Source organism: Psammomys obesus, unplaced genomic scaffold, assembly GCF_907164565.1.
Source record: "Psammomys obesus unplaced genomic scaffold, mPsaObe1.curated_primary_1811, whole genome shotgun sequence".
In the NCBI taxonomy this organism is placed as follows: domain Eukaryota; kingdom Metazoa; phylum Chordata; class Mammalia; order Rodentia; family Muridae; genus Psammomys; species Psammomys obesus.
Window position 1 is genome coordinate 8,106,691 of NW_026590699.1, and position 20,523 is coordinate 8,127,213.

The 20,523-nt window shown below is 48.0% G+C and overlaps 1 protein-coding gene across 2 annotated transcripts in view; it reads right to left on the bottom strand.

Annotated features, from left to right (window-relative positions):
- Myo16 (myosin XVI) overlaps positions 1–20,523 on the bottom strand; it is a 449,864-nt gene that overhangs the window by 202,130 nt on the left and 227,211 nt on the right. For both annotated transcript variants that reach the window (XM_055608467.1, XM_055608466.1), the window contains exons 15-16: positions 16,842–16,959; positions 7,905–8,052 (exon numbers count right to left, since the gene is read on the bottom strand). In XM_055608467.1, coding sequence (XP_055464442.1) covers positions 7,905–8,052; positions 16,842–16,959 — 266 coding nt within the window. The remainder of the gene's footprint in view (positions 1–7,904; positions 8,053–16,841; positions 16,960–20,523) is intronic.

Here is a 20,523-nt window from a genome sequence, read left to right on the forward strand (position 1 = left end):
CTCTGCAACCCACTGTATTTAATTAACACTGAAGCCTCCCAGTTACCTTTCCTTCAATGTCTCTTTCACCTCCCAGATCACCCCATGCCTTCTCTGCTGTTTGCAGTGCCACATTCTATTTTTAATTGACTGTTCAAACTCATATGCAAGCAGGAGTTTCATGGCTAGAGTAGACAGGGACAGCATAAGCACGCTACTCCTGAGCTGACAACAAACAGACAGCTAGGGGAACACGTGAAAGGGGTGAAAGTACAGTTGAGAGAAATAAGCCAGGTCACTGCCTGCTGCTCTGTTTACCACAGAATGTTTGAACAGGTGAGCCATCACAGCATGCTGGGGACAAAGAAGTCTGCCCTGGGTGTGACACACAGATGTCATGCAAATCATGCACTGGATGGTTCTTCTAGGGCAGGTGAGGGAGGGTGGGTGGTGCCGACCAGGGCCTTCTGTAGACATTATAAGCACGCCAGGTTGATCATTTAATCAGCCATTTCCATCGATGTCTCACAAATGCACAGAAACATGCTAGGATTTGACAAATATGCCGCTGAGCAGAATTTTAGTGAGGTCCATTTCTTGGGCTGATACGGAACATTCTCTGTGGCATACTAACCTGTTAGTGATAATTGAACACACAGAGACTCACAGATAGTCCATCAGAATTAATAGGCAGCCCGGACAAGTTAAGACAACCCAAGAGCATTACCTACTTAGAATGTATAATTAAGAAATAATCTCTTCATTTCTTTAACTAGGAAGCGCATTACCCCAGAAAGCCTCCTTAGTCCAGCCATGAGACACTGTGGACCTGCTCACCCGAAACTATGGCTTTTAGAGTGGCAGCACACATCTGTGGAGGGAAGAGGCCCCTTAGCTGCGCAAGGGGTCTTTACCTGGTCCTCAGTGTGCGCAAGAGCTACTTCTTAATCTGCTTCTCCTACCCAGAGGCTCTGCTTCAAATGGCCATGTGGGGAAAGAGCATATCACTAGCCCCAAAGGGTGTCAAGTTTACAACCTAGGGGCTGGGCCCCAGTGCTCTGTAAAGCATCTGCCCGTGGTCCCCAGACAGACAGCAGAGATGCCCCTGCATGGCAGACACTGACTCAGAGGACCAGAGGACCGTGGTGACCCTCTCCTGTTTCTAGGGATTCAAGCTTAAGTGGCATGCTAGGGATTCTCAGCTGAGGGTTGGCATGAAGTGGGCGGGGGCTGACCAGCAAAAGGCAGACTTCTCTGGAGAGCTCGCCCTTGACACAGGCCATCCGGGTGCCTAGCCATGTACTTAGGAACATCTCGTATCCCGGCTTCATCTGTTGCTGTGATAAAATGTCCCAACCTAAAGCAGCTCGGGAGAAGAAAGTGTCAGCGCCCAGTTCCAGGCTGCTGTCCATCACTAGGCAAAGTCCAGGCAGGAACTGGAAGCAGCTGAGGGCGTCACACCCACAGACGAGAGCAGAGAGAAGTGAGCAGCTCACACTCCACACTTGCACAGTCAGGGGTCACCTGCTAGGGGATGGTGCTGCCCACAGTGACCCGAGTCTTCGGTGCTGACTAACATACAGTCTGCCTCACGGTCCCCACAGCAGGCCAGCCTGATCCAGCTCCCCGCTGACACTTTCTCTCCAGTGGTCTAAATTGTGGCAGGCTAACAATGGACCACCACACCCCGCCACATGCTAAGTTACAGCTGACAGACAACCTCTGGGGCAACCAGCAACACAGGTATTAAGCAATCACAGGGAGCACGCACGCACACAGGACTTCACGTGGCACAGCCGGCCACAGACCACACAGGAAGCATGTTTGAGACTTCAGTAGGAATAAAACAGAGTGGGGACAAGAAACAATATTTGAGAGAAAAACAGATTTTTTTTTAAAAAGAACAAAACAAACTCAGAGGTTGGAAAACAAGTCACTGAAATGAATATTCAGAACATGAATTAAGCATCTTCTCAGGAAGAGATGAGCCACATAATGGTACCATGGAAATTACCCAGAGGGAAGCACAGGGTGAGGCAGAGGTGAACACATCAAAGATAATTCAGGGGAGGAAACAGAGAAAGAGAAATACAGCGCCATCTTAAAGCTGCTGGTGATGGGGGAGGAGGGGGCAGAGAGGGAAGTCCAGATCTGGTTAAACTGAGTGTCCTGAGGAGGCAGCAGCTTCTAAAACTTCGCTCTCCTGTCAGCTGGACATGGACACGTGCCTGTGGAACAGTGAGTTTCCTTGTGCCGTCTTCCCATTCATGTTCGCTGGGGGATGCTGCTGACAGGTGTGCTCCAGCACAGGTCAGGGTCCTGAATCCTGTAACTGGTGATGCTGGGAGGAGTCAGGCAGACCACACGGGACCTCAGTGCACACTAGCACATTGAACCTGTGTCCAGAGGGTGGAGGGACGGCCAGTGACAGGTCGGGGATGACCACGGAGACCAGCACGCACACAGCTGGACTCAGGGAAAGAGAGAAGGGGAAGCCCCGCTTCTTTGCCCCTTCAGCAAACAGGACAGGAGAACAGCAGGAGGAGGGCAGCTAGAGGAGAGCTGCTGTGGCTGCCAGCGAGGGGCCTTCTTGAAGAGAGATGCACAGAGGTGCTGATGGGCACTTCAGATAGTCAGAAATGCCGGGAGCAGTGTGTTTTAGAGCGTTCCTCTCCTGGCACCTTCACAGCTGAATTCCAAGAATGTACAGTTTACAAGACAAAGTGATGCTCAGCCTCCAGAGATGAGCAAGCTGCTCCAGAATCAGGCCGCTCTGCTCTGCAGGGGGAGCCCTGTCTGCCCGTGCAGAGGTGCAGAAGAGGCTGTGCAGGTGCAGAAGGCACCTCTAAGCCCTTTCCGAGGACAGTGGCAGGAACCGCTGTGCCTGCTGCTCTTGCCTGCGGCCATGTGAGTCCTCAGAGCAAGGCTCCTTAGTCCTTTTTCTTCACAACTGCACCTCAGCCAGGGACTTTTGATGCTACTCTGGGTATCCACACAGGCACACAAAACAAGTATACAAATCAAGCACTTTGTAATAAATCATGAAGAAGTTTCATCAAATGTCTCCTTGGTATGCATTTAATTTTAGCATTAATTAAAATGTAAAGGAAATACACACACTAACAAGATGGCTTATTTATTTTTGCATAAACCCACCAGTTCCTCAGTCCCCTCTGCACAACCTAAGAATGGCATCTCTCTGGTCGGTTGAAGCATATACCTTCCATATCCAAATTAATTTCTTGTTCATAACAACACAGAGATTATTGATTGCATTAAAACTTGTCCCAGTCCAGTAGGGAGAAGTGCAGGGGCTTGTTACAGTCTGTGGGAGTCTGTGAGCTTCCTGTGGCCCAGAAAGCTCCGTAACAAAAGCACCGTTGTAACCAGGTAAACATTTGACAAATGACTCGTGATGCCTGTGTGGCAGTGTATACATCTAGATCTCCACAGCTCAGAACAACCTGCTAGCTGGGGAAGATCTTGGAGAGTGACTTACATAAAATACAAACAGGTACACACGCTCACTGATGAGGTTGACAGAAGTCCCAGTGAGGTGTGATCCCACTCAGAGGCAGAGATGGGAGGATGCTCCAGCTGCATCCAAAGACTTCTGCAGCTGCCAGCCAGGAGGGAAAGCATATACAGAAGGCTGTGGCCAAGCACCTTGGCCAAGAAAGCTCTCATATGTGGGGAGTGTGCTGATGAGCCAGTCTAGGCTGGGCCCGGGTTTTCACCACGTAAGTTGTAAGTAAATGTTTGGTTTTCAGAACTGTTTGGATTTGGGGTGATGAGTAAGTAGTTGAGGATAGATCCCCATGTACTCCAAATGCATAGCTAATGCATGCCATGCCCAGGATGGCAAAATCAGTGATCAGGAAAGCCAGGTTGGTGCTGAGCCGAGTTCTGACCCAAGAATGACTTCCTCTATCCATGACTGAAATAACAAACACACTAGGATTCAGCGGGCTTATCTTTTTCACTTAGCAAAAATTTCACTTAGTGAAATTCTCCCCTGAAGCCACCAGGAGCCTTTTGCAGGAGGGATCTGAAGGAAGGACAACCACCTCCTCACAGCCATGGGGCCCGGCCATGCCTATAACATGTTTTCATAAAATTAAGCCATCAGCTTCCTCCCTAACCTCCCCCCCAACACTTTTCTCTCTCAGCTTCATGGGCTCTGTTTTATTTAACCTCACTTCGTTCACTCTGTTTCTTTTTTTAAAAAAGTGCTTCAAATAAGAATGATAAAATCACAATGGCGCACACTAACATCCTAAGCACATGTGACCTTTCTTCTGTCCCAATGAAACATGCATCTTTTCTAGAAATCTCACCAGAGATTCCATTTATGCTAAAAGGCATGTATAAGACTCTTACGTAGTCTTTTTGACCCCTAGTTTTCTTATGCCTGTTCACTCTCAAATCTCGACAGTGTCTGTTGCTGTCCAACACATGGAGGAGGAGGAAGAGTTAAGAACTTGATTCTCTTCCTACAGTTGAGCACATGGTCTGAGAGGAAACGGAGTGATTGCCAACTATAAGAGTGTAACAGATTTCCACACAGATAATTGGGAACTGAGCAGCCAGGTGTGCCCATATCAGCTCTGCCATGCTGGCTGGCTGATTAGGTCAGCTCATCCACACCTTTGTGAGATCAAGGGTGACTCTGCAGTCACTGACAGTCCCCAAAGCTGTGTAATAAGCCACCCATCAATGGTGGCATGTATTATCTCAAAAGCACCTACTATCAACAACAAAGCCGATGGCAAGAGATGCCTCCATGTATAATGAGTTCATCCGTGTAAAGCTTATTCAGAGAATACGTGCAAAGACGCTTGTTCAAAGCTCCCACATACAGCTGCTTATTGCATTCCAAGTGGAACGACGCACAAAGCCATGTGGTAGAACCTCCAAAATAATATTTAAGCAAAACACTACCCAGCGTAACTCCCCTGCACACGTGCAGTTTTTTCAGGCACAGGTTTCAAATACGTGTGACCGCACAAATGCTCACATGGCATAGAGTCGTGGAGAGTCACCTTTAAATGACACCAACGTTTTCTTTACCTTAAAAAAAAAAAAAAAAAGTTTGTGAAATGTCTTCAGATTCAGCTCAGCGCTCCTGAGAACCGCTCAGCAGAACACGCTCTCCCGGGAGTTAATTGCTCTCCCGTGACAGGAGTCTGCAGCCATCACAAGTTCAAACCACGGTGACTCAGCTCGCTTTCTCTCAGAGCAGGTGAGGAGCAGGTCACCTGCTCTCAGTCAAATGACTGTTTCCCGGCACAGTTCAGGGCCTGACCTTCCCTGAAGAACATCAGGATGCAAGCCCACAATGCTCTCCAGCATCAGTCAGTGGCCAGGGAGATTAAGAGTCTCTTCCTCAGGTCTGACTTTGCTGAGAAGTCATTTAAAGTGAGAAGACAAGCAATCATGGCATTCTGCTGCTTTCACTAAACCCCTATTTGTAGGAATGTAGTTTATATTTCTCTCCAAGATATAACACATTATGCACAAAAAGAAGAAAAGAAATATTACTTAAATAAGAAATAGTTAGTGACAACGAAAAGAAAGGCACAGAAGGGAGTGGAAAGAGAAGGAATGAAGTTTTTGTTTGACCTTGGTTGGCTGCTCCGGTTCGTCTCCCTCTGAACTGTGGAGAGAGCGCCCTCTTGTGGGAGCCATGGGACGTGCGTTCTGTCTATTCAGTCCTATATGCAGGCCGGAATGCTGGATGAAAATGCTTGGGCAAAATGCTGTTTTCATGCCCTGGAGGAACGGGTGTCTACCCCTGCCCCAAGTAAGCCTGTAGTTAGGAAGGTTAGGGAGGTGTGCTGAGTTCTAGAGTGCCTTCCTGTGCTGCAGGCAGCAACTCTGTGTAGGTGGACATTAGTACTGATACGGGGTCTGCACACATTCGTGTGAGACTTAGGGCACGTCACAACATACGCACTGCTGAAGTGAGAGATGTGTCTCCCTCGGGATTCTAAGACCATAGGCAGAGACACTGTCTGTCCTTTGGAGTAACAGCCACAGCAGGCAGGCTGAGTGCAAGGGGCCTGCGGGTCCTGGACGGCTGCACACACATCTTAGTGGTTCGTGTAGGCCACACGCTGTTGTGTGTGAAGAAGGGACAGGGCACCTTGCAGGATGCAGGCTGTGGTGCTCACCAAACTTCATCAACATCTCACTTGGCTGGAGTCTGTGTGTATGTGTGTGTGAGAGAGAGGGAGACAGACAGGGAGACAGCGAGTCAGAGGGAGGGTGGTGGAGTCCTGCTGTGGCCCTGCTGTGTCTAAGACAGAGGTTACGGGTCTCTAGAGAACGTGCAGCAAACATCTGCACCTTGCAGCAGACACAGGCCTCTTCCTGCCGCTTCACTGCAGGGACTCCTCCACGGCTGGGCCCGGCCCTAAGGCCTGGCCGCGTACAGAAAGTTTCCAAAGATGGATGTTCTGCTCTGTCAACGTTCAGAAAGCCAGTGACTCAAGCCTAGATCTGACTGGACACTGGCCAAGCTCCAAAAGTATGGAACCTAATGGTCACAAATCACAAGCCAAGATTAGACCCAACCCAAATTCAAACATCAGAGGAATATAAAGTCCGTTCCAGAATCACCAAAATTGCCAGTAAGAAAACCCACCAACAAGGTAAACTCAGTAAGGCCCCAGAGCACTATAACACACAAGAGATTGTCTAGCTGGTAACTGGTATGTTCCAGGCCGGCGGCATGGTGCACAAGTTCCCACCGACATCTTTCTGTAAAGGGAGCAGCAGCGTGCAGTTTTATTGAAAATGTTGCCGAGCCCCCATTAGCTATTCATAACACACGTTGACAAGCCGCTTGCCTTGTCCCAGGGTGCTGAACTCTTAGTGGCTCCTGAGTGGCTCCTCACACAGACACCCCACACCGCACAGCCTGGTGGCAGGTTAGGGCAATTCAGCCCCTCCTCTCAGAGAGCCAGCACCCTGCCCACGGAGTCTCCATTCGCCTCCCTCCCCATTCTGCGAGCACACACCTTGGCTCTCTGGTTCCCTCTAAGCCCTGGGGCATTCCTTGATTGTGCAAGAAACTGCCCCTAAGTCCCTGCGTGGACCCCTTCAGTAACCTTACAGCGGGTGCCATCTGAAGTGTCCTCCCTCGCTCACGCATCCCAAACAGTCATCCACCTGGTTCCCTGACTGATTTATTGTCAAATCACTCTGATGACTACACACCCCTTTATATCACACGCTTGCTTCCCGCAGACAATTCAACCCCGTGGATCGGACATGAGTGCGAAATCCCGTGTCCCACGAGCCTGTGTTCCGCGTAGCATTCACTCCTTACAACTTCTAGTTCTCACCCACACACTAGCCTGGGCCAGTGCTGTGTGAAGTTCAGGCTGGCAGTTGGCAGGAAGGTATGTATGGAACTGGAGTTCCTCAGGTGACCATCTTTGTGACAGTCCACCACAGTCACCAGCAGTTGCACTTTTCACAAAGCTTTTGCCTTCTGGGAAGAACACCCAGCCTCGATTTAGAGGTGCAATTCCTCTCTTCATTTTGCGACCTCAGCTACTACTGCTGAATCCTGATTGTGCACACCACAGCCCAACACTTTAAAAGACCACAGCAGAACAGACAGTAGGTCCAGCATAGCCAAAGGTAACTCCATATTTACAGACAATGGCTTCTTGTCTTCCTGTCCAAGAGCCAGCAAAATAAAAGTTCATGCCAACAAAGGAAATAAAATAAATCAAAGTTCATGCCAACAAAGGAAACCCCCACAAAACTCAGCATAGCGCCAGAACCCTGCTATCTAGATAGCTCAGCCCTGACAGTAGCCAAGCTACCTCTGAAAACTATGAAGGTCATCTGAAACTCAGAGCATACTCACAATATTCAGGAAAGAACTGTCAGAAAGCCCCTTGAGCACTCACCGGTGTGCGCAGAGGTTACTAAGGCGAAGTCCGCATTTTTCTTCGGTGGATAGCCCATCCATTAACCAGGAGAAGATCAGAAAGCTGCCCTGGCCAGGAGGCTGAGCCACAAGCCTCGACTTCTCCAGCATGTAAGTGGAAATTCTGGCTGGGTAGGAAAAGAAAAGGGATTCCGTTAACTGGCATTGTTAGTTCAACTTCCATAAATTTACATGTTAATTGATTACAAGCCACGACAACAACGCTCGTTCACAGAAATATTAAGACTTTACTTTCTACAGTAGCTTAGGCTTCCAGAGATGCTAATCCCAAGGTACCAAGAGTTCAGAGTCCCTGGCCCCTGCTCCCGCAGCTGGTGTGGTCCCTGCTACATGCTTGTGTGATGTGTGCTTAAGGCTGAGGAGCCACTGAGGCCCACGCTCATCAGAGAAGTTCCTGCTTTACGTGAGAGCTCATTCTCTGTCCAACCATCCTGTCCCTAAAGGGCCTGTTCCCCAAGAAAGACCTGGCACGGCGTGGAGGACCCACCCTTATGTAATCACAGGAGTCTCTCTGTATTAGGGTTCTCTAGAGAAACAGAACAGAGAGGATGGATAGGACACGCACACATACACATACATACACATATGCGTGTGTGTGTATACATATATTCATATATATGTACTTATGTGGGCGATTTGTTACAAGGACTTATAAGCTGCGGTCCAGCTAGTCCAGCAATGGCTGTCTACCAAAGAAAGGTCCAAGAATTCAATAGCTGTTCAGTCCACAGAGCTGGATGACTTAGCTGGTCATTCTGACATGCCAGAATCCCAGAGTAGACACTAATGCTGGGGAAGGAACAGAGCTGCTAGCAAGAGCAAGCAGGCAAAGTGTGGGCCTCCTTCCTCCCTGACCTTTCTGCCGGCTGCCCCAAGAAGGCATGGTCCAGATTAAGAATGGGTCTTCCCACCTAGGAGATCCGGATTACGAGAGGGTCTTCCCTCTTCCCATGATTTACTTAAGAAAAATCCCTCACAGGTGTGCCCAGCTGCTCAGGGTAACTCAAGAGTAATGGATGACTGACAAGCACCATCATAATGGCAATTTAACCGGGGAGAAATTTGAAGTTGAGATTTCATAGTTTTCATTCCTTTTTATTTTTAAACACAAAAAGAATGGCAAAGTTTCTGCTTGATATTAAGCCGGAAATAAGTAAGCTCCCAGGAGAGAAAGCCCACAGGTGTGCAGCCCGTCACCACACTGGTCCTGTCCTTTGTTTTCTGTGTCAGGTAGGAAGCACCTGAGAGAAGTGGAGGCCGAGGTCCTGGCACCTCTGGCCCTGGGCTGATGCATGCTCGCTTCTCCCAGCAAAGACTCCAGCTTCAGCTGAAGCAGTGATCAGATGCCGAGTCACGAGGGACTGGAAAACCCTTCATCTAAATTCCTAAGCAGGGTAATTATTAATCATGCTAGTTAGCACATCTCCAGCAGTGAATAAAATTGCTCCGGATTAATGGGTTCTGATGAACAAGATTGAAAGTGAGGAGCGTTTTGAAGGAGCATGTACGCGCACACTGGAACCCAGGCTGACAGCCCCAAGCAGAGAAGATGCTGCAGTGTCTGCCTCACAGCCTGAGGTCAGGGAGGCAGTGAGGCTCTGCAGCCAGGCTGTTCAAAGCGCCCTCCTCAGCCAGCAGCCAGGCTGCACCCTGCTGTGTTCTGAAACAGTTTCTGAGTTGATCAGAAATGCAGGTGTCCCCCTCCACAGCTGTCTCCATGTCAACCCATGACTCTGGAAAAGTCTCCGGACATCTACACAGGAGTATGTTTTTCAACAAGTTTCACTCCAGGGATACATGTTGTTTGTGCCCAATGCTACAAGTAACTTCAGTGTTTAACAGAGCCCGGGCAACTGCTGCTCCTTATTGAAAGAAGCAGAGCGAACAAGTTACTCTCCTTCAGGCTACAAAATAGGACCCCCCTGAAGCCTCACCTCCTCTCTCCCACCTCCAAAAGGCCCTCAAAGAAAGACCGTGGCACAGAGGGAAGACAGTCTTTCACAGACGCCTTTCTTCCTGTTTCACCCCCTAAGCTCACTCCTGTTGGTGTGAGGGGCATCTACCCAGGAGCCATCATGGAGACCAACGCAAGAGGAGGTGAACACGGTGTGGCCACTCTGCCCACCCTTTAATGTCATTTTGCCCATCTTTAATATGAGGAAGAGGAAAGAGATTGCCTCAGGGTCCCTCTGGCATTCCAGAAGGTACCAATTGACATATATACTGAATTTCAGACACCGGGTGCCTTTCAGACATGTCCTTCTCTTGGTGCATGGAGACCTTTGCACTTTAAACTCCTTCCTTATCTCCAAAGCCCAGACTGTTGTAGCTCTTGAGGTGATGCCAGATCAAGTAAAGCACTCCATTAAAAGCACACCCAAGGAGGTGCTCAAAGCTGAGGGAGCTGTGACGACACGCAGGTGATGCCTCCTGTCCTATCACCTCACTCATTCATTAAGAGTCAGGACTCCACAGAAAAGTGCCGGAGTAGCCTCTCATGTGTGTCCTCTCTTGTTTCCTTAAACTCTTAATTTTTATGTCATCCAAGCAAGTCACACAGCAGTGGTACACCCACTGGAAGGCATACCCACTCTGAGTAGACTGGCTTTCGCTGAAGTTGCCCTGGGCTTTTCAGTTTAGAGAAAAGGCTGAAAGTCAAATGTTTTTCTGTTCTGCTGGAACTCTGGGTCTACATCCTCCAGCAGCAAGGCAGCATCTACACCTGGGAAAGGCAATAGCATTCACATTGACATGGAAGTGAGAGGAAAGAGAACTGGGTTGACCTGTCTCTGCTCCTGGAGGCTCTACAAGCATGCAGCGATGATCGTCACCACAGAACAGAAGGAAAACGATGTGAAGAAGTTCTGATGGCCTGTCCACAGCTGAGGAGTTGGAAAGGAGCACAAGGTCCATGCAGACAATGGTGGCTCCATCAGCCTGGTGCTTAGCAGCTTCCAGTGATCTTGGGTCTGAGAACTGTTTACGTGTGGGCTTTGTGACCTTGCTATTGTCATCTGGCTTTGGGCTGTAGCCACACAGGTTGTAGTAAACAGTGATCTCACAGATTCTTGACACACGCTATCTTTCACTGGTATGTTTCATGGGAAGTCACCCCTCTGAAAGAGACTGTCCTATGCCAATGTGCTTGTGTAAGACAGAGAGGTTCTCTGTTTTCTGGGATGTGGTGACCTTTCCACAGACCCTCTGTTTTATGAATGACATTCTGTTGAGAGCCAGACCAATCCAAAGCTTTCTCAGTGACCCTGATAAAGGGACAAAGGGCCAGGAGCAAACCTGACAAGGTTAGATGTGGGCTTGGGGCCAGGGCCTTGACTGAGTTTAGTTCTTGGGAACTTGGCTTTTCCACCTAGGAGACTGGAGTTAGGAGTCCTGAAGCTGCTCTGTACTCTGTCTGTGATGCACTTGAGATCTCCTGTGTTCCTCTTGTGCAACATGGCTTGATTAGCTTCTTGCTGACTTTGTCCAATTGTATGATGGCTCTTTTCTGTGTTGTCCCCCTGAAAACTGTATATAAGATGTTGTGCTCCTTAATAAATTTGCTTGGCATCAGATGTAGCTTATATAAGACCTCTTAGCCCAACTTTACCTTCTAATCTTCCGGTCCTTCCTCTGAGGACCCTGTCAGTGAAGGAAGGCCTGCTGCTTCAGGGCAACATACTCTTCAGGAATGAACATTCCAAGAGAGACCACATCACTGTTTGAAGAATTATCTGGTCAGAGTCTCACATTTTTCTGGGTAAGTATTATGCTTCATCTTCGAAATTCTAGCTTCATGCAAGATGTGGGATACGAAACACTCAGCTCTTTTCAACGCTGACTGTAAAATGGGAAGTTCATGGTACTAAACTCTAAGGACAGCATTCACGGCAGCTTTCCCACCAATGTCTCCATAATTCAAGAAGCAGCTGTGTTCAGATCAGCTTGTAAGACCAAGAAATGGGCAGCTTTGGAGGCTAAATGAAACATAGATGGAAGCCACATGGGCAAGTCCAGTCTTTTCACTCTGTAGCTGAGAAGAGGTAAGCAAAGTTCAGCAGGACTTGCAGCTCAATGACCAGCCTGGCACCCAACCCAAAGCGCCTTTCACATGGTGCCAAGCAGCCTCCCATGAAGGATGCTTTAACTAAACTTCTATTTCTCAAGAAGCTATGTTCTTAAAATAACAAAGCACCAGTTGCATGGGCTTAGTGGGTGAGAACACTCTCAGGTTTGGTCAGAGTAAAGCTGATAGTTAGAGGCAGGGGGTGATCTTTTACTCTGTCTCCAAAGTAGGTTTGCTCCCTAAAATAGTCTCTGTGCATTCCTTAAAACCTAACACAATAAAAGATTTCTAAACAATGAAATCACCAAATAATGGGGAGACAGAACCCCAACTGGCTCTTGTCATCAAATGATGCTTCCAGTATTTGGATTGGACTACATCTAATTAAGTTGTTGGCCAAAAGAGAATCCCCAAACAACCCAGGCTGTTGCCAGCCTATATGTTTCTCTCTACAACCTGATGGCTAGGTACCACTGCAGAAAACAATGCCCACGTAACTCACTGAGCACAGAGAGGATGAGCTGGTGCCTGCACAGGGCCTTTGCCTCCACTTCCAGCATCTTTGGCACAGAAGAGTACACCGCATACTATCCAGAAAGAAGCTTAAACCCCAGCCCTGCCACGAAGTCTCTGGTGTACAGTGGTGTACCACCTAAAGATATGGTAAGGCAGCGGTGGCACAGAGCTGTGGGGGTGACCAACCAAGGTCTGCTTTGACTTAAAAGCCAACACTGCCTGGGTGACCGAGAACCTGAGACTAGACAGTTCAGGAACCTAGGTAAAAGAGCAGAGCAATCAAGTGAGCCTTAATGACATTCTACTTGTAGGTCAGCGCTGGCCTTATTCAGTTGTCATCAGAGAAGCTCCCTCCCAAAGCAGAAGGGAGCAAACACAGGGGCCTACAGCAGGCATTATGCAGAAAATGAGAGGCCTCATCCCTAAGTGGGATGTCTCCATCAAATCCCTCCCCTCAGGGATCATCTCCTTCCCCCTGCACAAGAGGAGGCAGGAAGAGTGTAAGAGCCAGAGGGGATGGAGGACACCAGGAAAACAAGGCCTTTTAAATCAGCTGAGCAAAGCAGCCTGAGCTCAGAGACTGAAGCACCAGGCACAGCCTGCACAGGTCTGCACCAGGCCCTCTGCATATGCATTCTAGCTTCCAGGGTTTTTGTGGGATTCCTGAGCATGCGCACGAGTGGGTCTATGGCTCCCGGGCCTTCTCTCGTGCTTGTTTCTTTCTGTTTGTCTTTTCCAATTCTGATGTACGTGTTTTTATTTTGTACATTATAGTATATTCATTATATTACGTTTCTTAAAAGCCTGTCTGTTTTCTAATGAGAGACAGAAAGTGAACAGGGAGGAATGGAAAGAAACTGTGAGGGGAAAAGGGAGGAGGAAACTGAAACCAAGTTATATTGTGTGAGGAAATGATCTATTTTCAATCAAAGAAAAAAGTTTACATATGCTCTAGAGTGACTGACGATCTCAAAGTTTGTTCACCTAAAGAAAAGCTATGAAGATAGAAGTAGGGACAAGTTTCTTCCTGCTTCTCACAGGTGCGCCTGGGTGGCGTATGGTGAACCTCTTCTTCCTCAGGCAAGAGATGTGAATGTGAGGGGAAAGGCAGTGGTCTCGAATACAGGGTGCTTCCTGACTGGATGGAGCCTTCTTTGGCAAATCTTTCCTTATTCTTACACACTGGCTCTCTGTACACTTACCCATGTGGTGATATCAGTCCTGGAGAAGGATAAGTCCTACAGGGGGGAACTAGGAATGACGGCTTTGTTACGTGGGCAATCAGTGGGGAAAGCAGCACAGTGGGAACCAGGCTAAGATGTTATTTATTAATGAAATTTATATGAAATAAAAAAAATCAATTTACAGCTAGCAGTTCTTAAAGTCAAGCCTGATGTTTTCATGTTGCAATTCATGGTTACATTCTGGCAAAATAACTGCTGTTAAATTATTTAAAAACCACTAACAACCATAAGAGAAAGCATCTATCAGCTTTAACATTAGTATGATAATTCTCCGAGGCCAATACAATGGCAATCACTGCTTTATACATGCTGATAACTTAAGCAAATACAGTCTATCATAAAGCGCAAAGCATCATGCCATCTTCATTTACTTGACCTGATTTGAATATAATAACGTCACTGCAATTTTATTAGCTATTTTTACGAACATTTACAAGTCAGCTGCTTTCACAGCAGCTCAACTTGAGTGAATGAGCTCTCTTGGTAGTTTAAATTCATGCATCTTTCCTTTTTATAAAGTCTGTGCATGTGTGTATGTTCGTGTGTGTGTGTGTGTGTGTGTGTGTGTGTGTGTACTGTGCTCCCCTGGAAAGTCACACACAACACCGTTACAACAACCCTCACACACCGATGTTCTGGAACATTGCCAGGCATGATGCCCACTTCATTTACCTATGCTAAATGAGCAGGGAAACAAGATAAGGCTCCACACCCTTCTCTGGACCTCAGAACAGCTATCAGGGGGCAGAGGTCGTCTTCAGACTCAGAGTCCTTTTAGCACAGAGAAGCATCTTCCTGGCCTTCTTGCCTTAGTGTCCTGGCTGTACCCCTGGTCTTCGGGCTCTGCTGTCCACGGCCTCAGCACCTCAGTCATGATGAGAAAGCTCCAGGCAGCCCAGACGCTATGATGGATGCTCCTGTGCTAGCTGACTGGCATGGACCGTTTCTACAGCACGTTTTCGTCCTCATGTGGGCATGCCTGTCACACACAGAGCCTTCCCTGGAGTCTCTGTGCCCAGGACATAGTCGCTCTGCACACTCTCCAAGAATGAGGCCTTTGAAATGTGAGTTTCATGAAAAACCTTCTCAGGATACACCATCGCCAGTTTTCCTTTTACGAGGAACAGAGCTGAGCTCTGAGGTTAAGCCCTTCGGAGCACTTGGGCTGCGTGGGCTCAGGACACTGTCATTGTGAACCCCTGAGAATGCAGTCCCTCAACAGAACCAATTTTCTGTTTTGTTTCCAATTAGCTCCATTTGCCTTAATTTTAAAATCCTAGAAAAATAATCACGGAAGCATTTGACAAGTTTTTTTTTTTTTTTTTTTTTTTTTTTTTTTTTTTAAGGACACAGCAGGAAGCTTTCAAAGCTACAAATGTAAACAAAGAGCTCTGTGGATGTTAACCAGAACAGAAGGAGTGAGCAACAGGGAAGCGAAGACATACGTGTGGAGAATGCCTTCCATGACGTCTGCAGAGGTTTCTCCGACGGAAGAGGCAACACAGTCACACACAGAGCCCAGAGACAACCAACTCACACTCACATACAGCACGGAGAGTAAACCAAGCCACACAAAAGCCAAATATCAGCCACTTCACACACGGATCCCAGAGAGCCAACAAGCCACAGTCACAGAGCCTAGATTCGGCACTCTGGCCAATCTCCTCCTGGAGGAGGTAGGAATAAATGTGAGCGTGCCTCATCCTTTTCACAGAAGCCTGTTTAGTACTGAGGGGGTGGCTGGGCAGAAACCAGGGGAACTACTTGCTAACAGGCTGTGGCTGATCAAAGGAGGGGGTCCAGAAGTCTCACTGCACTCCCCCGACAGGACATACCCGTGTGTGTGTGTGTGTGTGTGTGTGTGTCCTTGTGAGTGCATGTTGTGTTGTACACGTGGAAGTGAGAGGACAACCTTGGGTGCCAGCCCTCACCTTCCACCTTGTCTGAGACAGTTTGTAGCTGCACACACCAAACCAGCTGGCCCATGAGTGCATGGAGCGATCCTCCTGTCTCCCTCTCCCGTCTCCCCCTCCTGTCTCACTGTAGGGCGCTGGGATCACAGATGTGTGCTACTGCCCCTGGCTTTCCTGGTGTCTGGAGACTGAAACTCGGATTGTCTCAGTTGCAGAGCATCGTCCTCGGCCCCCCTCCCCTCTTCAGCTTCTCTCATGTGTCTGGGACTATTTCCTGTACTGACCCCCCCCCCCCCAGGAGAGGACTCACTGACTCTCTCCAGGAGAAGGGAAGCCACAGGGAAGAACACCAGGGGGCACCTTAGGGGCAGTGAGTGTGCTCCTGAGGTGAGGAGGCTGTGCACAGGGACAGAGTCACACCCAGATGAGGTGTCTCCTCGGCAGTGTGTGGAGCAGGCGCATGATGCTCAGGCTCAGCGCTGGCATGGGGTAGGTGGGGGCTGCAGCAGGCTCAGTAGGAGCCAATGGCTCAAACACCGTGTGGATGAGAGTCCCCAGAGAATGTCCTTGCACACAGTGAAGCAAGCAGATGGCCAATGGCCTGGGACTCTGCTCACAGACTGCCCGGTCAGTCCTACCACAGTCCTCTCCTGGGTCTGCAGACCACATGACAAAGGATCAAGTCACAGCCTTTTCTGTCTGGCCTCTGGGAACTTTGTGCCAGGGAACTTCACTGCTATGGCCAGGACCCACTGGTCAGTAGGAACTTGAACTGTAAATGAGTTTCCAGAAAACACACATACACACAGCTAATATTTAAATCAAATAAAGAGCCTATTCTGTTCCACTTTAGTTTGGTGGTTATTTTAATGTTCGGACTGGTTTCTGTTCAAGCACTCACAGCGATCCCACTGTGTGCTGTGTGAAGGAACTGTGTGTTACTACGATGTTTGAGGATTGGCACCCTGTGGGAGAAGTACGATTCCAGTCGGCTCTTTTTAAAGCCCCTTTTTCTGTGTGTGTAATCTATGCAGCAATCCTCCCGGGAAGAAGATTTTTGAGAATATTTTTTTGATTCCCAGTACAGTTTGAACGTGAAACCGGAAACCTCGGGATGCCGAAGACACGCCCAGGCTCCTCTGCTCCTAGTGTGAACTTACCTCCTGTCGCTTGCTGTCTCTTCTCACAGAACTGCACTTCCCAGTACTGGATGAGGCAACTGGATACGTTGTTGAGTGTGGTCCTGGCATGTCCGAAGGCTTCCAAGACGCACAGCGCCTGCAACACAAGAGAGAGTTTGATCGGACTACTCCTGAAAATAATGAAGTTGGAGTGTCACAGCCAAGACGCTGGGGATATTCTGCCACCTGGAAGGCCCTGTGCTTCCCACATGATGCATGCTGAATTCTTAAGCTTACTCTTCCTTCAGATGCAAACTATGACAACATACAGCATGTCAGATTGTGGCCCCTGTAAGAAGGTGTCACATACTTTACCACTCTACATGGAAATGGAGGCCAGTGTTCTACACACACACACACACACACACACACACGCATGCACGCACGCACATGCAGGGGGAAGGGCTGGTAGTATATGTGCACGTGTGTGAATGAAGTTGGGTGTCCTACTCGGTCATTCTCCATGTTAATCCCTTACAACAGGATCTGTCCCTGATTCTGTGTCTGCGCTGGCAGCTAAGAAGCTTCATGATTCTCCTGTCTCTGTTCTACAGTTCTGGACTTACAAGCTCACAGATGACATTGCTGGCTTTTCACATAGTGCTGGTGTCTGAACTCAGGCCTTAGCACACTCTTACCAGCTGAGCCCCAGCCCCTTGCTGCTTTTTGAAAAGAAGAATTAGAAATGACGAAAACCCGAGTTAGAACTTCTTTTAAAATGATGTGTGTGGCGCTGGCCCAGTGCTCTCTACCCCTCAGGTATGCTCGCTCGTACATGCTTCAACTTGCAGGCTGCTGACTTCTTCCCTGGCCGCACTGCATTCTGGTGCGTCTCATTCTGTACCAGGAGCTAACAGCTGGCTGCCACCATGGCCACGGCCCCGCTCTACTGTGCTCTGTCGCAAAGTGTGAGAGCCTCTGGCTCCAAAACTCATCTGATGTCAACACAGGTGGACATCAGGATCTGACATACTCTCTAAAGAAGTTTCTTCAAATACTGAGCAAGAAATAAAAATGCGAGTCTTATCCATTCATTGGCTGCGACCTGGTAAGGATCGTGATGGAACAATTCTCCAAATGTATGGAGGTCTGAAAAGTTCTTTCTCTTTCGGGACTCTACAGAGCTGTTAAATATAGCTTCAGAGTCAGCCACCAGGTGGCAGAAGGCCACCCTCTACTGAGGCAGTGTGGCCTCATCCTGGACCCTCTCATTTGTGACATTATTTTTTAGATCATTATTATAAGGTGTTAGCAGAAGCGTTGGGCCCATTTGTTAGGTCTCTTTGGCATTTGTTATATGCAGGCCCTTACCAACTTGAGAAGCATTCTGTGTGATTAACTATCATAAAGCAACGCTTTGATCCCAATTGCAAATCAAAAATACTAAACGTAATAATGAAATGAGCTTAACCATCTGGTTTGGAAGCTTAGATTTCTGAAGACACATTAAATAAAACTCCATGATTTGGACCTGAAAATTGATACAACCCAAAGCAAATTGATGCCAGGTGTGACAGAACGACCCCCACCCCAAATAATTAGTGATCTGGATGCTCTCATTTTTCTTTAAACTTACATTCAATAGGTAATTATGATGTTAAAATTAACATTCATAGTTAATTTTAGTAGTTCCTTTTCACCGCACAAATGTATTGCAAATAATTATTTTTAAAGCCCACAAAACAGGATAGATTTAAAAAATACTCTAGATTTGGGGGTTTCTGTGTTGTGTTTGACAATAAAGTGACGGTTTCATTATTCTACAAGAAAGAATCTCATGGATAACGGGTGATGTGCCCCAGACAGGAGGTGTGGGGACTGATTGCACGTACATGCTTTGCTAGCTGCTTCCCATCTCAAGTTAGTAAGAGACTCACTCTAAAGCACTAAGCAAGTTCCTTCGGCCCTCAGTCCCACTCCTCCTCACTCTAACACAAGAGGGAGGTTTTGGTGCTTTGCAGTGTCATGTGTGTGAAACGTTCAGCTTCGTGCCTGCTGCAGAGCAGCGCATGCAGGACAGAGGATCATCTTCTTTCCATTAGTGACGGTAGGCGCATTTCTACCAAGCTTTCCGTGTGCCTTCCCACCATCTAGCATGAGGTGTGTGTAAATATAAGCGCACATGTATGCATACGTGTGAGTGCTGCCGACCTGCATCAACGTCTCCACCACCATCCGTGAGCCAGAATCACTAGCTGCCGGATCACAGACTCCAAACCTCCCAGCTGGGATGTGAACCAAGGCAATGTGGCTGCAGAGTCACACGTGCCACGAAGACACGGGAGGTGTGGCACGAATGTAAAGCTAAGGCCATTTAAGAACTGTAAATTCTTAGCAGATGTTTCCAAGGCACAAACTGCTGCAAACACCCAGATGACAATGACAAGCCAGAAACGGCCAGCTTCTTCCGTTATTAGCTAGTCAGCCAATAGGTGGCACTAAATAACTGTATTAAGAAAAATGCTGAGGACCCCCCCCCCAAAAAAAAAATTAGAATTATTCTATACTGTCTCCCTTGACTTCGAAACAAAATTATGAGAATATCATATGGCCATAAAATTTTAAAGAAAAATATATGGGAAAATACCCACTTCAACCTTGATATTTACTGATTAAAATTTTATTGGACTGATTTTTTTTCCATTTATACTGTGTGGTATAAATTTCAATAGTTACAGTAACTATGTGCTATGAAATAGCTAATTATATTGTATTTCCTAGAAATAAAGGTCTGGCAGCTCTTTAATGAATATCCACACATCCATTATTCAGCTGAGCCTGTCACTTCATCTGCAAAGGGACTTCTCCATAAAGGTTTATTTGAGTGACTGGAACAGAACTGAATGAGACTGGAACTTATTTGGAGTGGAATGGGCAAGAAGTCCCTGGCAATTTTTTTTCAGAAACATGGCTTTTCTGTTTCAGTAAATCCAAGGAAGTGGGAAAGCTCCACCTCTGATCTTCAAAATTCAGACACAGGGGTCAGAGACAAAGCAGTGTTGGTAGGGTTGGGGGTGATGGGCTTAGGTGTTCCCAGACTGAGAGGAGGAGCAATGTCTCTGGGGATGGAACTCACCTCCCACTGAGCATACAGAGCACAGCAAACACTCTGGGAGGGCCCTGACAGGATGAGGCTGTAGTGTGCAAGAGTGGACCCCAAACTCTGTTGCTGTGTGGCCTCAGAAGTGTATGACCAGGGGACAGTGAGTAAGCTCACTGCCGGACCTCAGCACCCACCCTCCTTAGCATCTTTCAGACCCAGCTATGTCTTTGTCTCTACTCCTTCCTCATGATTCCTGGAGCATGGACTGAGAGGCCCTGGGCCTCAGGGTCCCACCTCCCTGACCCCATGGTACGTAGCTCTGACAAGGCTGTGACTGTGTCACCTGTTCCTTCATCACCCTCTGCATGGCTTTCCCTGGAGATGCCCTCCATCCAACAAGCTCTCATTTTAACAGCTTCCTTTCACTTGTACAGTCTTTACTACCTGAATAAAGCCTTCACTTTCTCTCTCTCATACATACAACAGTCTTCTTGAGCTGCCACTAGCCTTCCCCTTGAGGGCAGTTTGTGTGTCACACCCTGGGCCCAGGAGTGGCTCTCTGCATGTCTGCCTGTGAGAGGCCCCACTCAGGGCTCACTTGGGGTCAGTCTCTCAGGA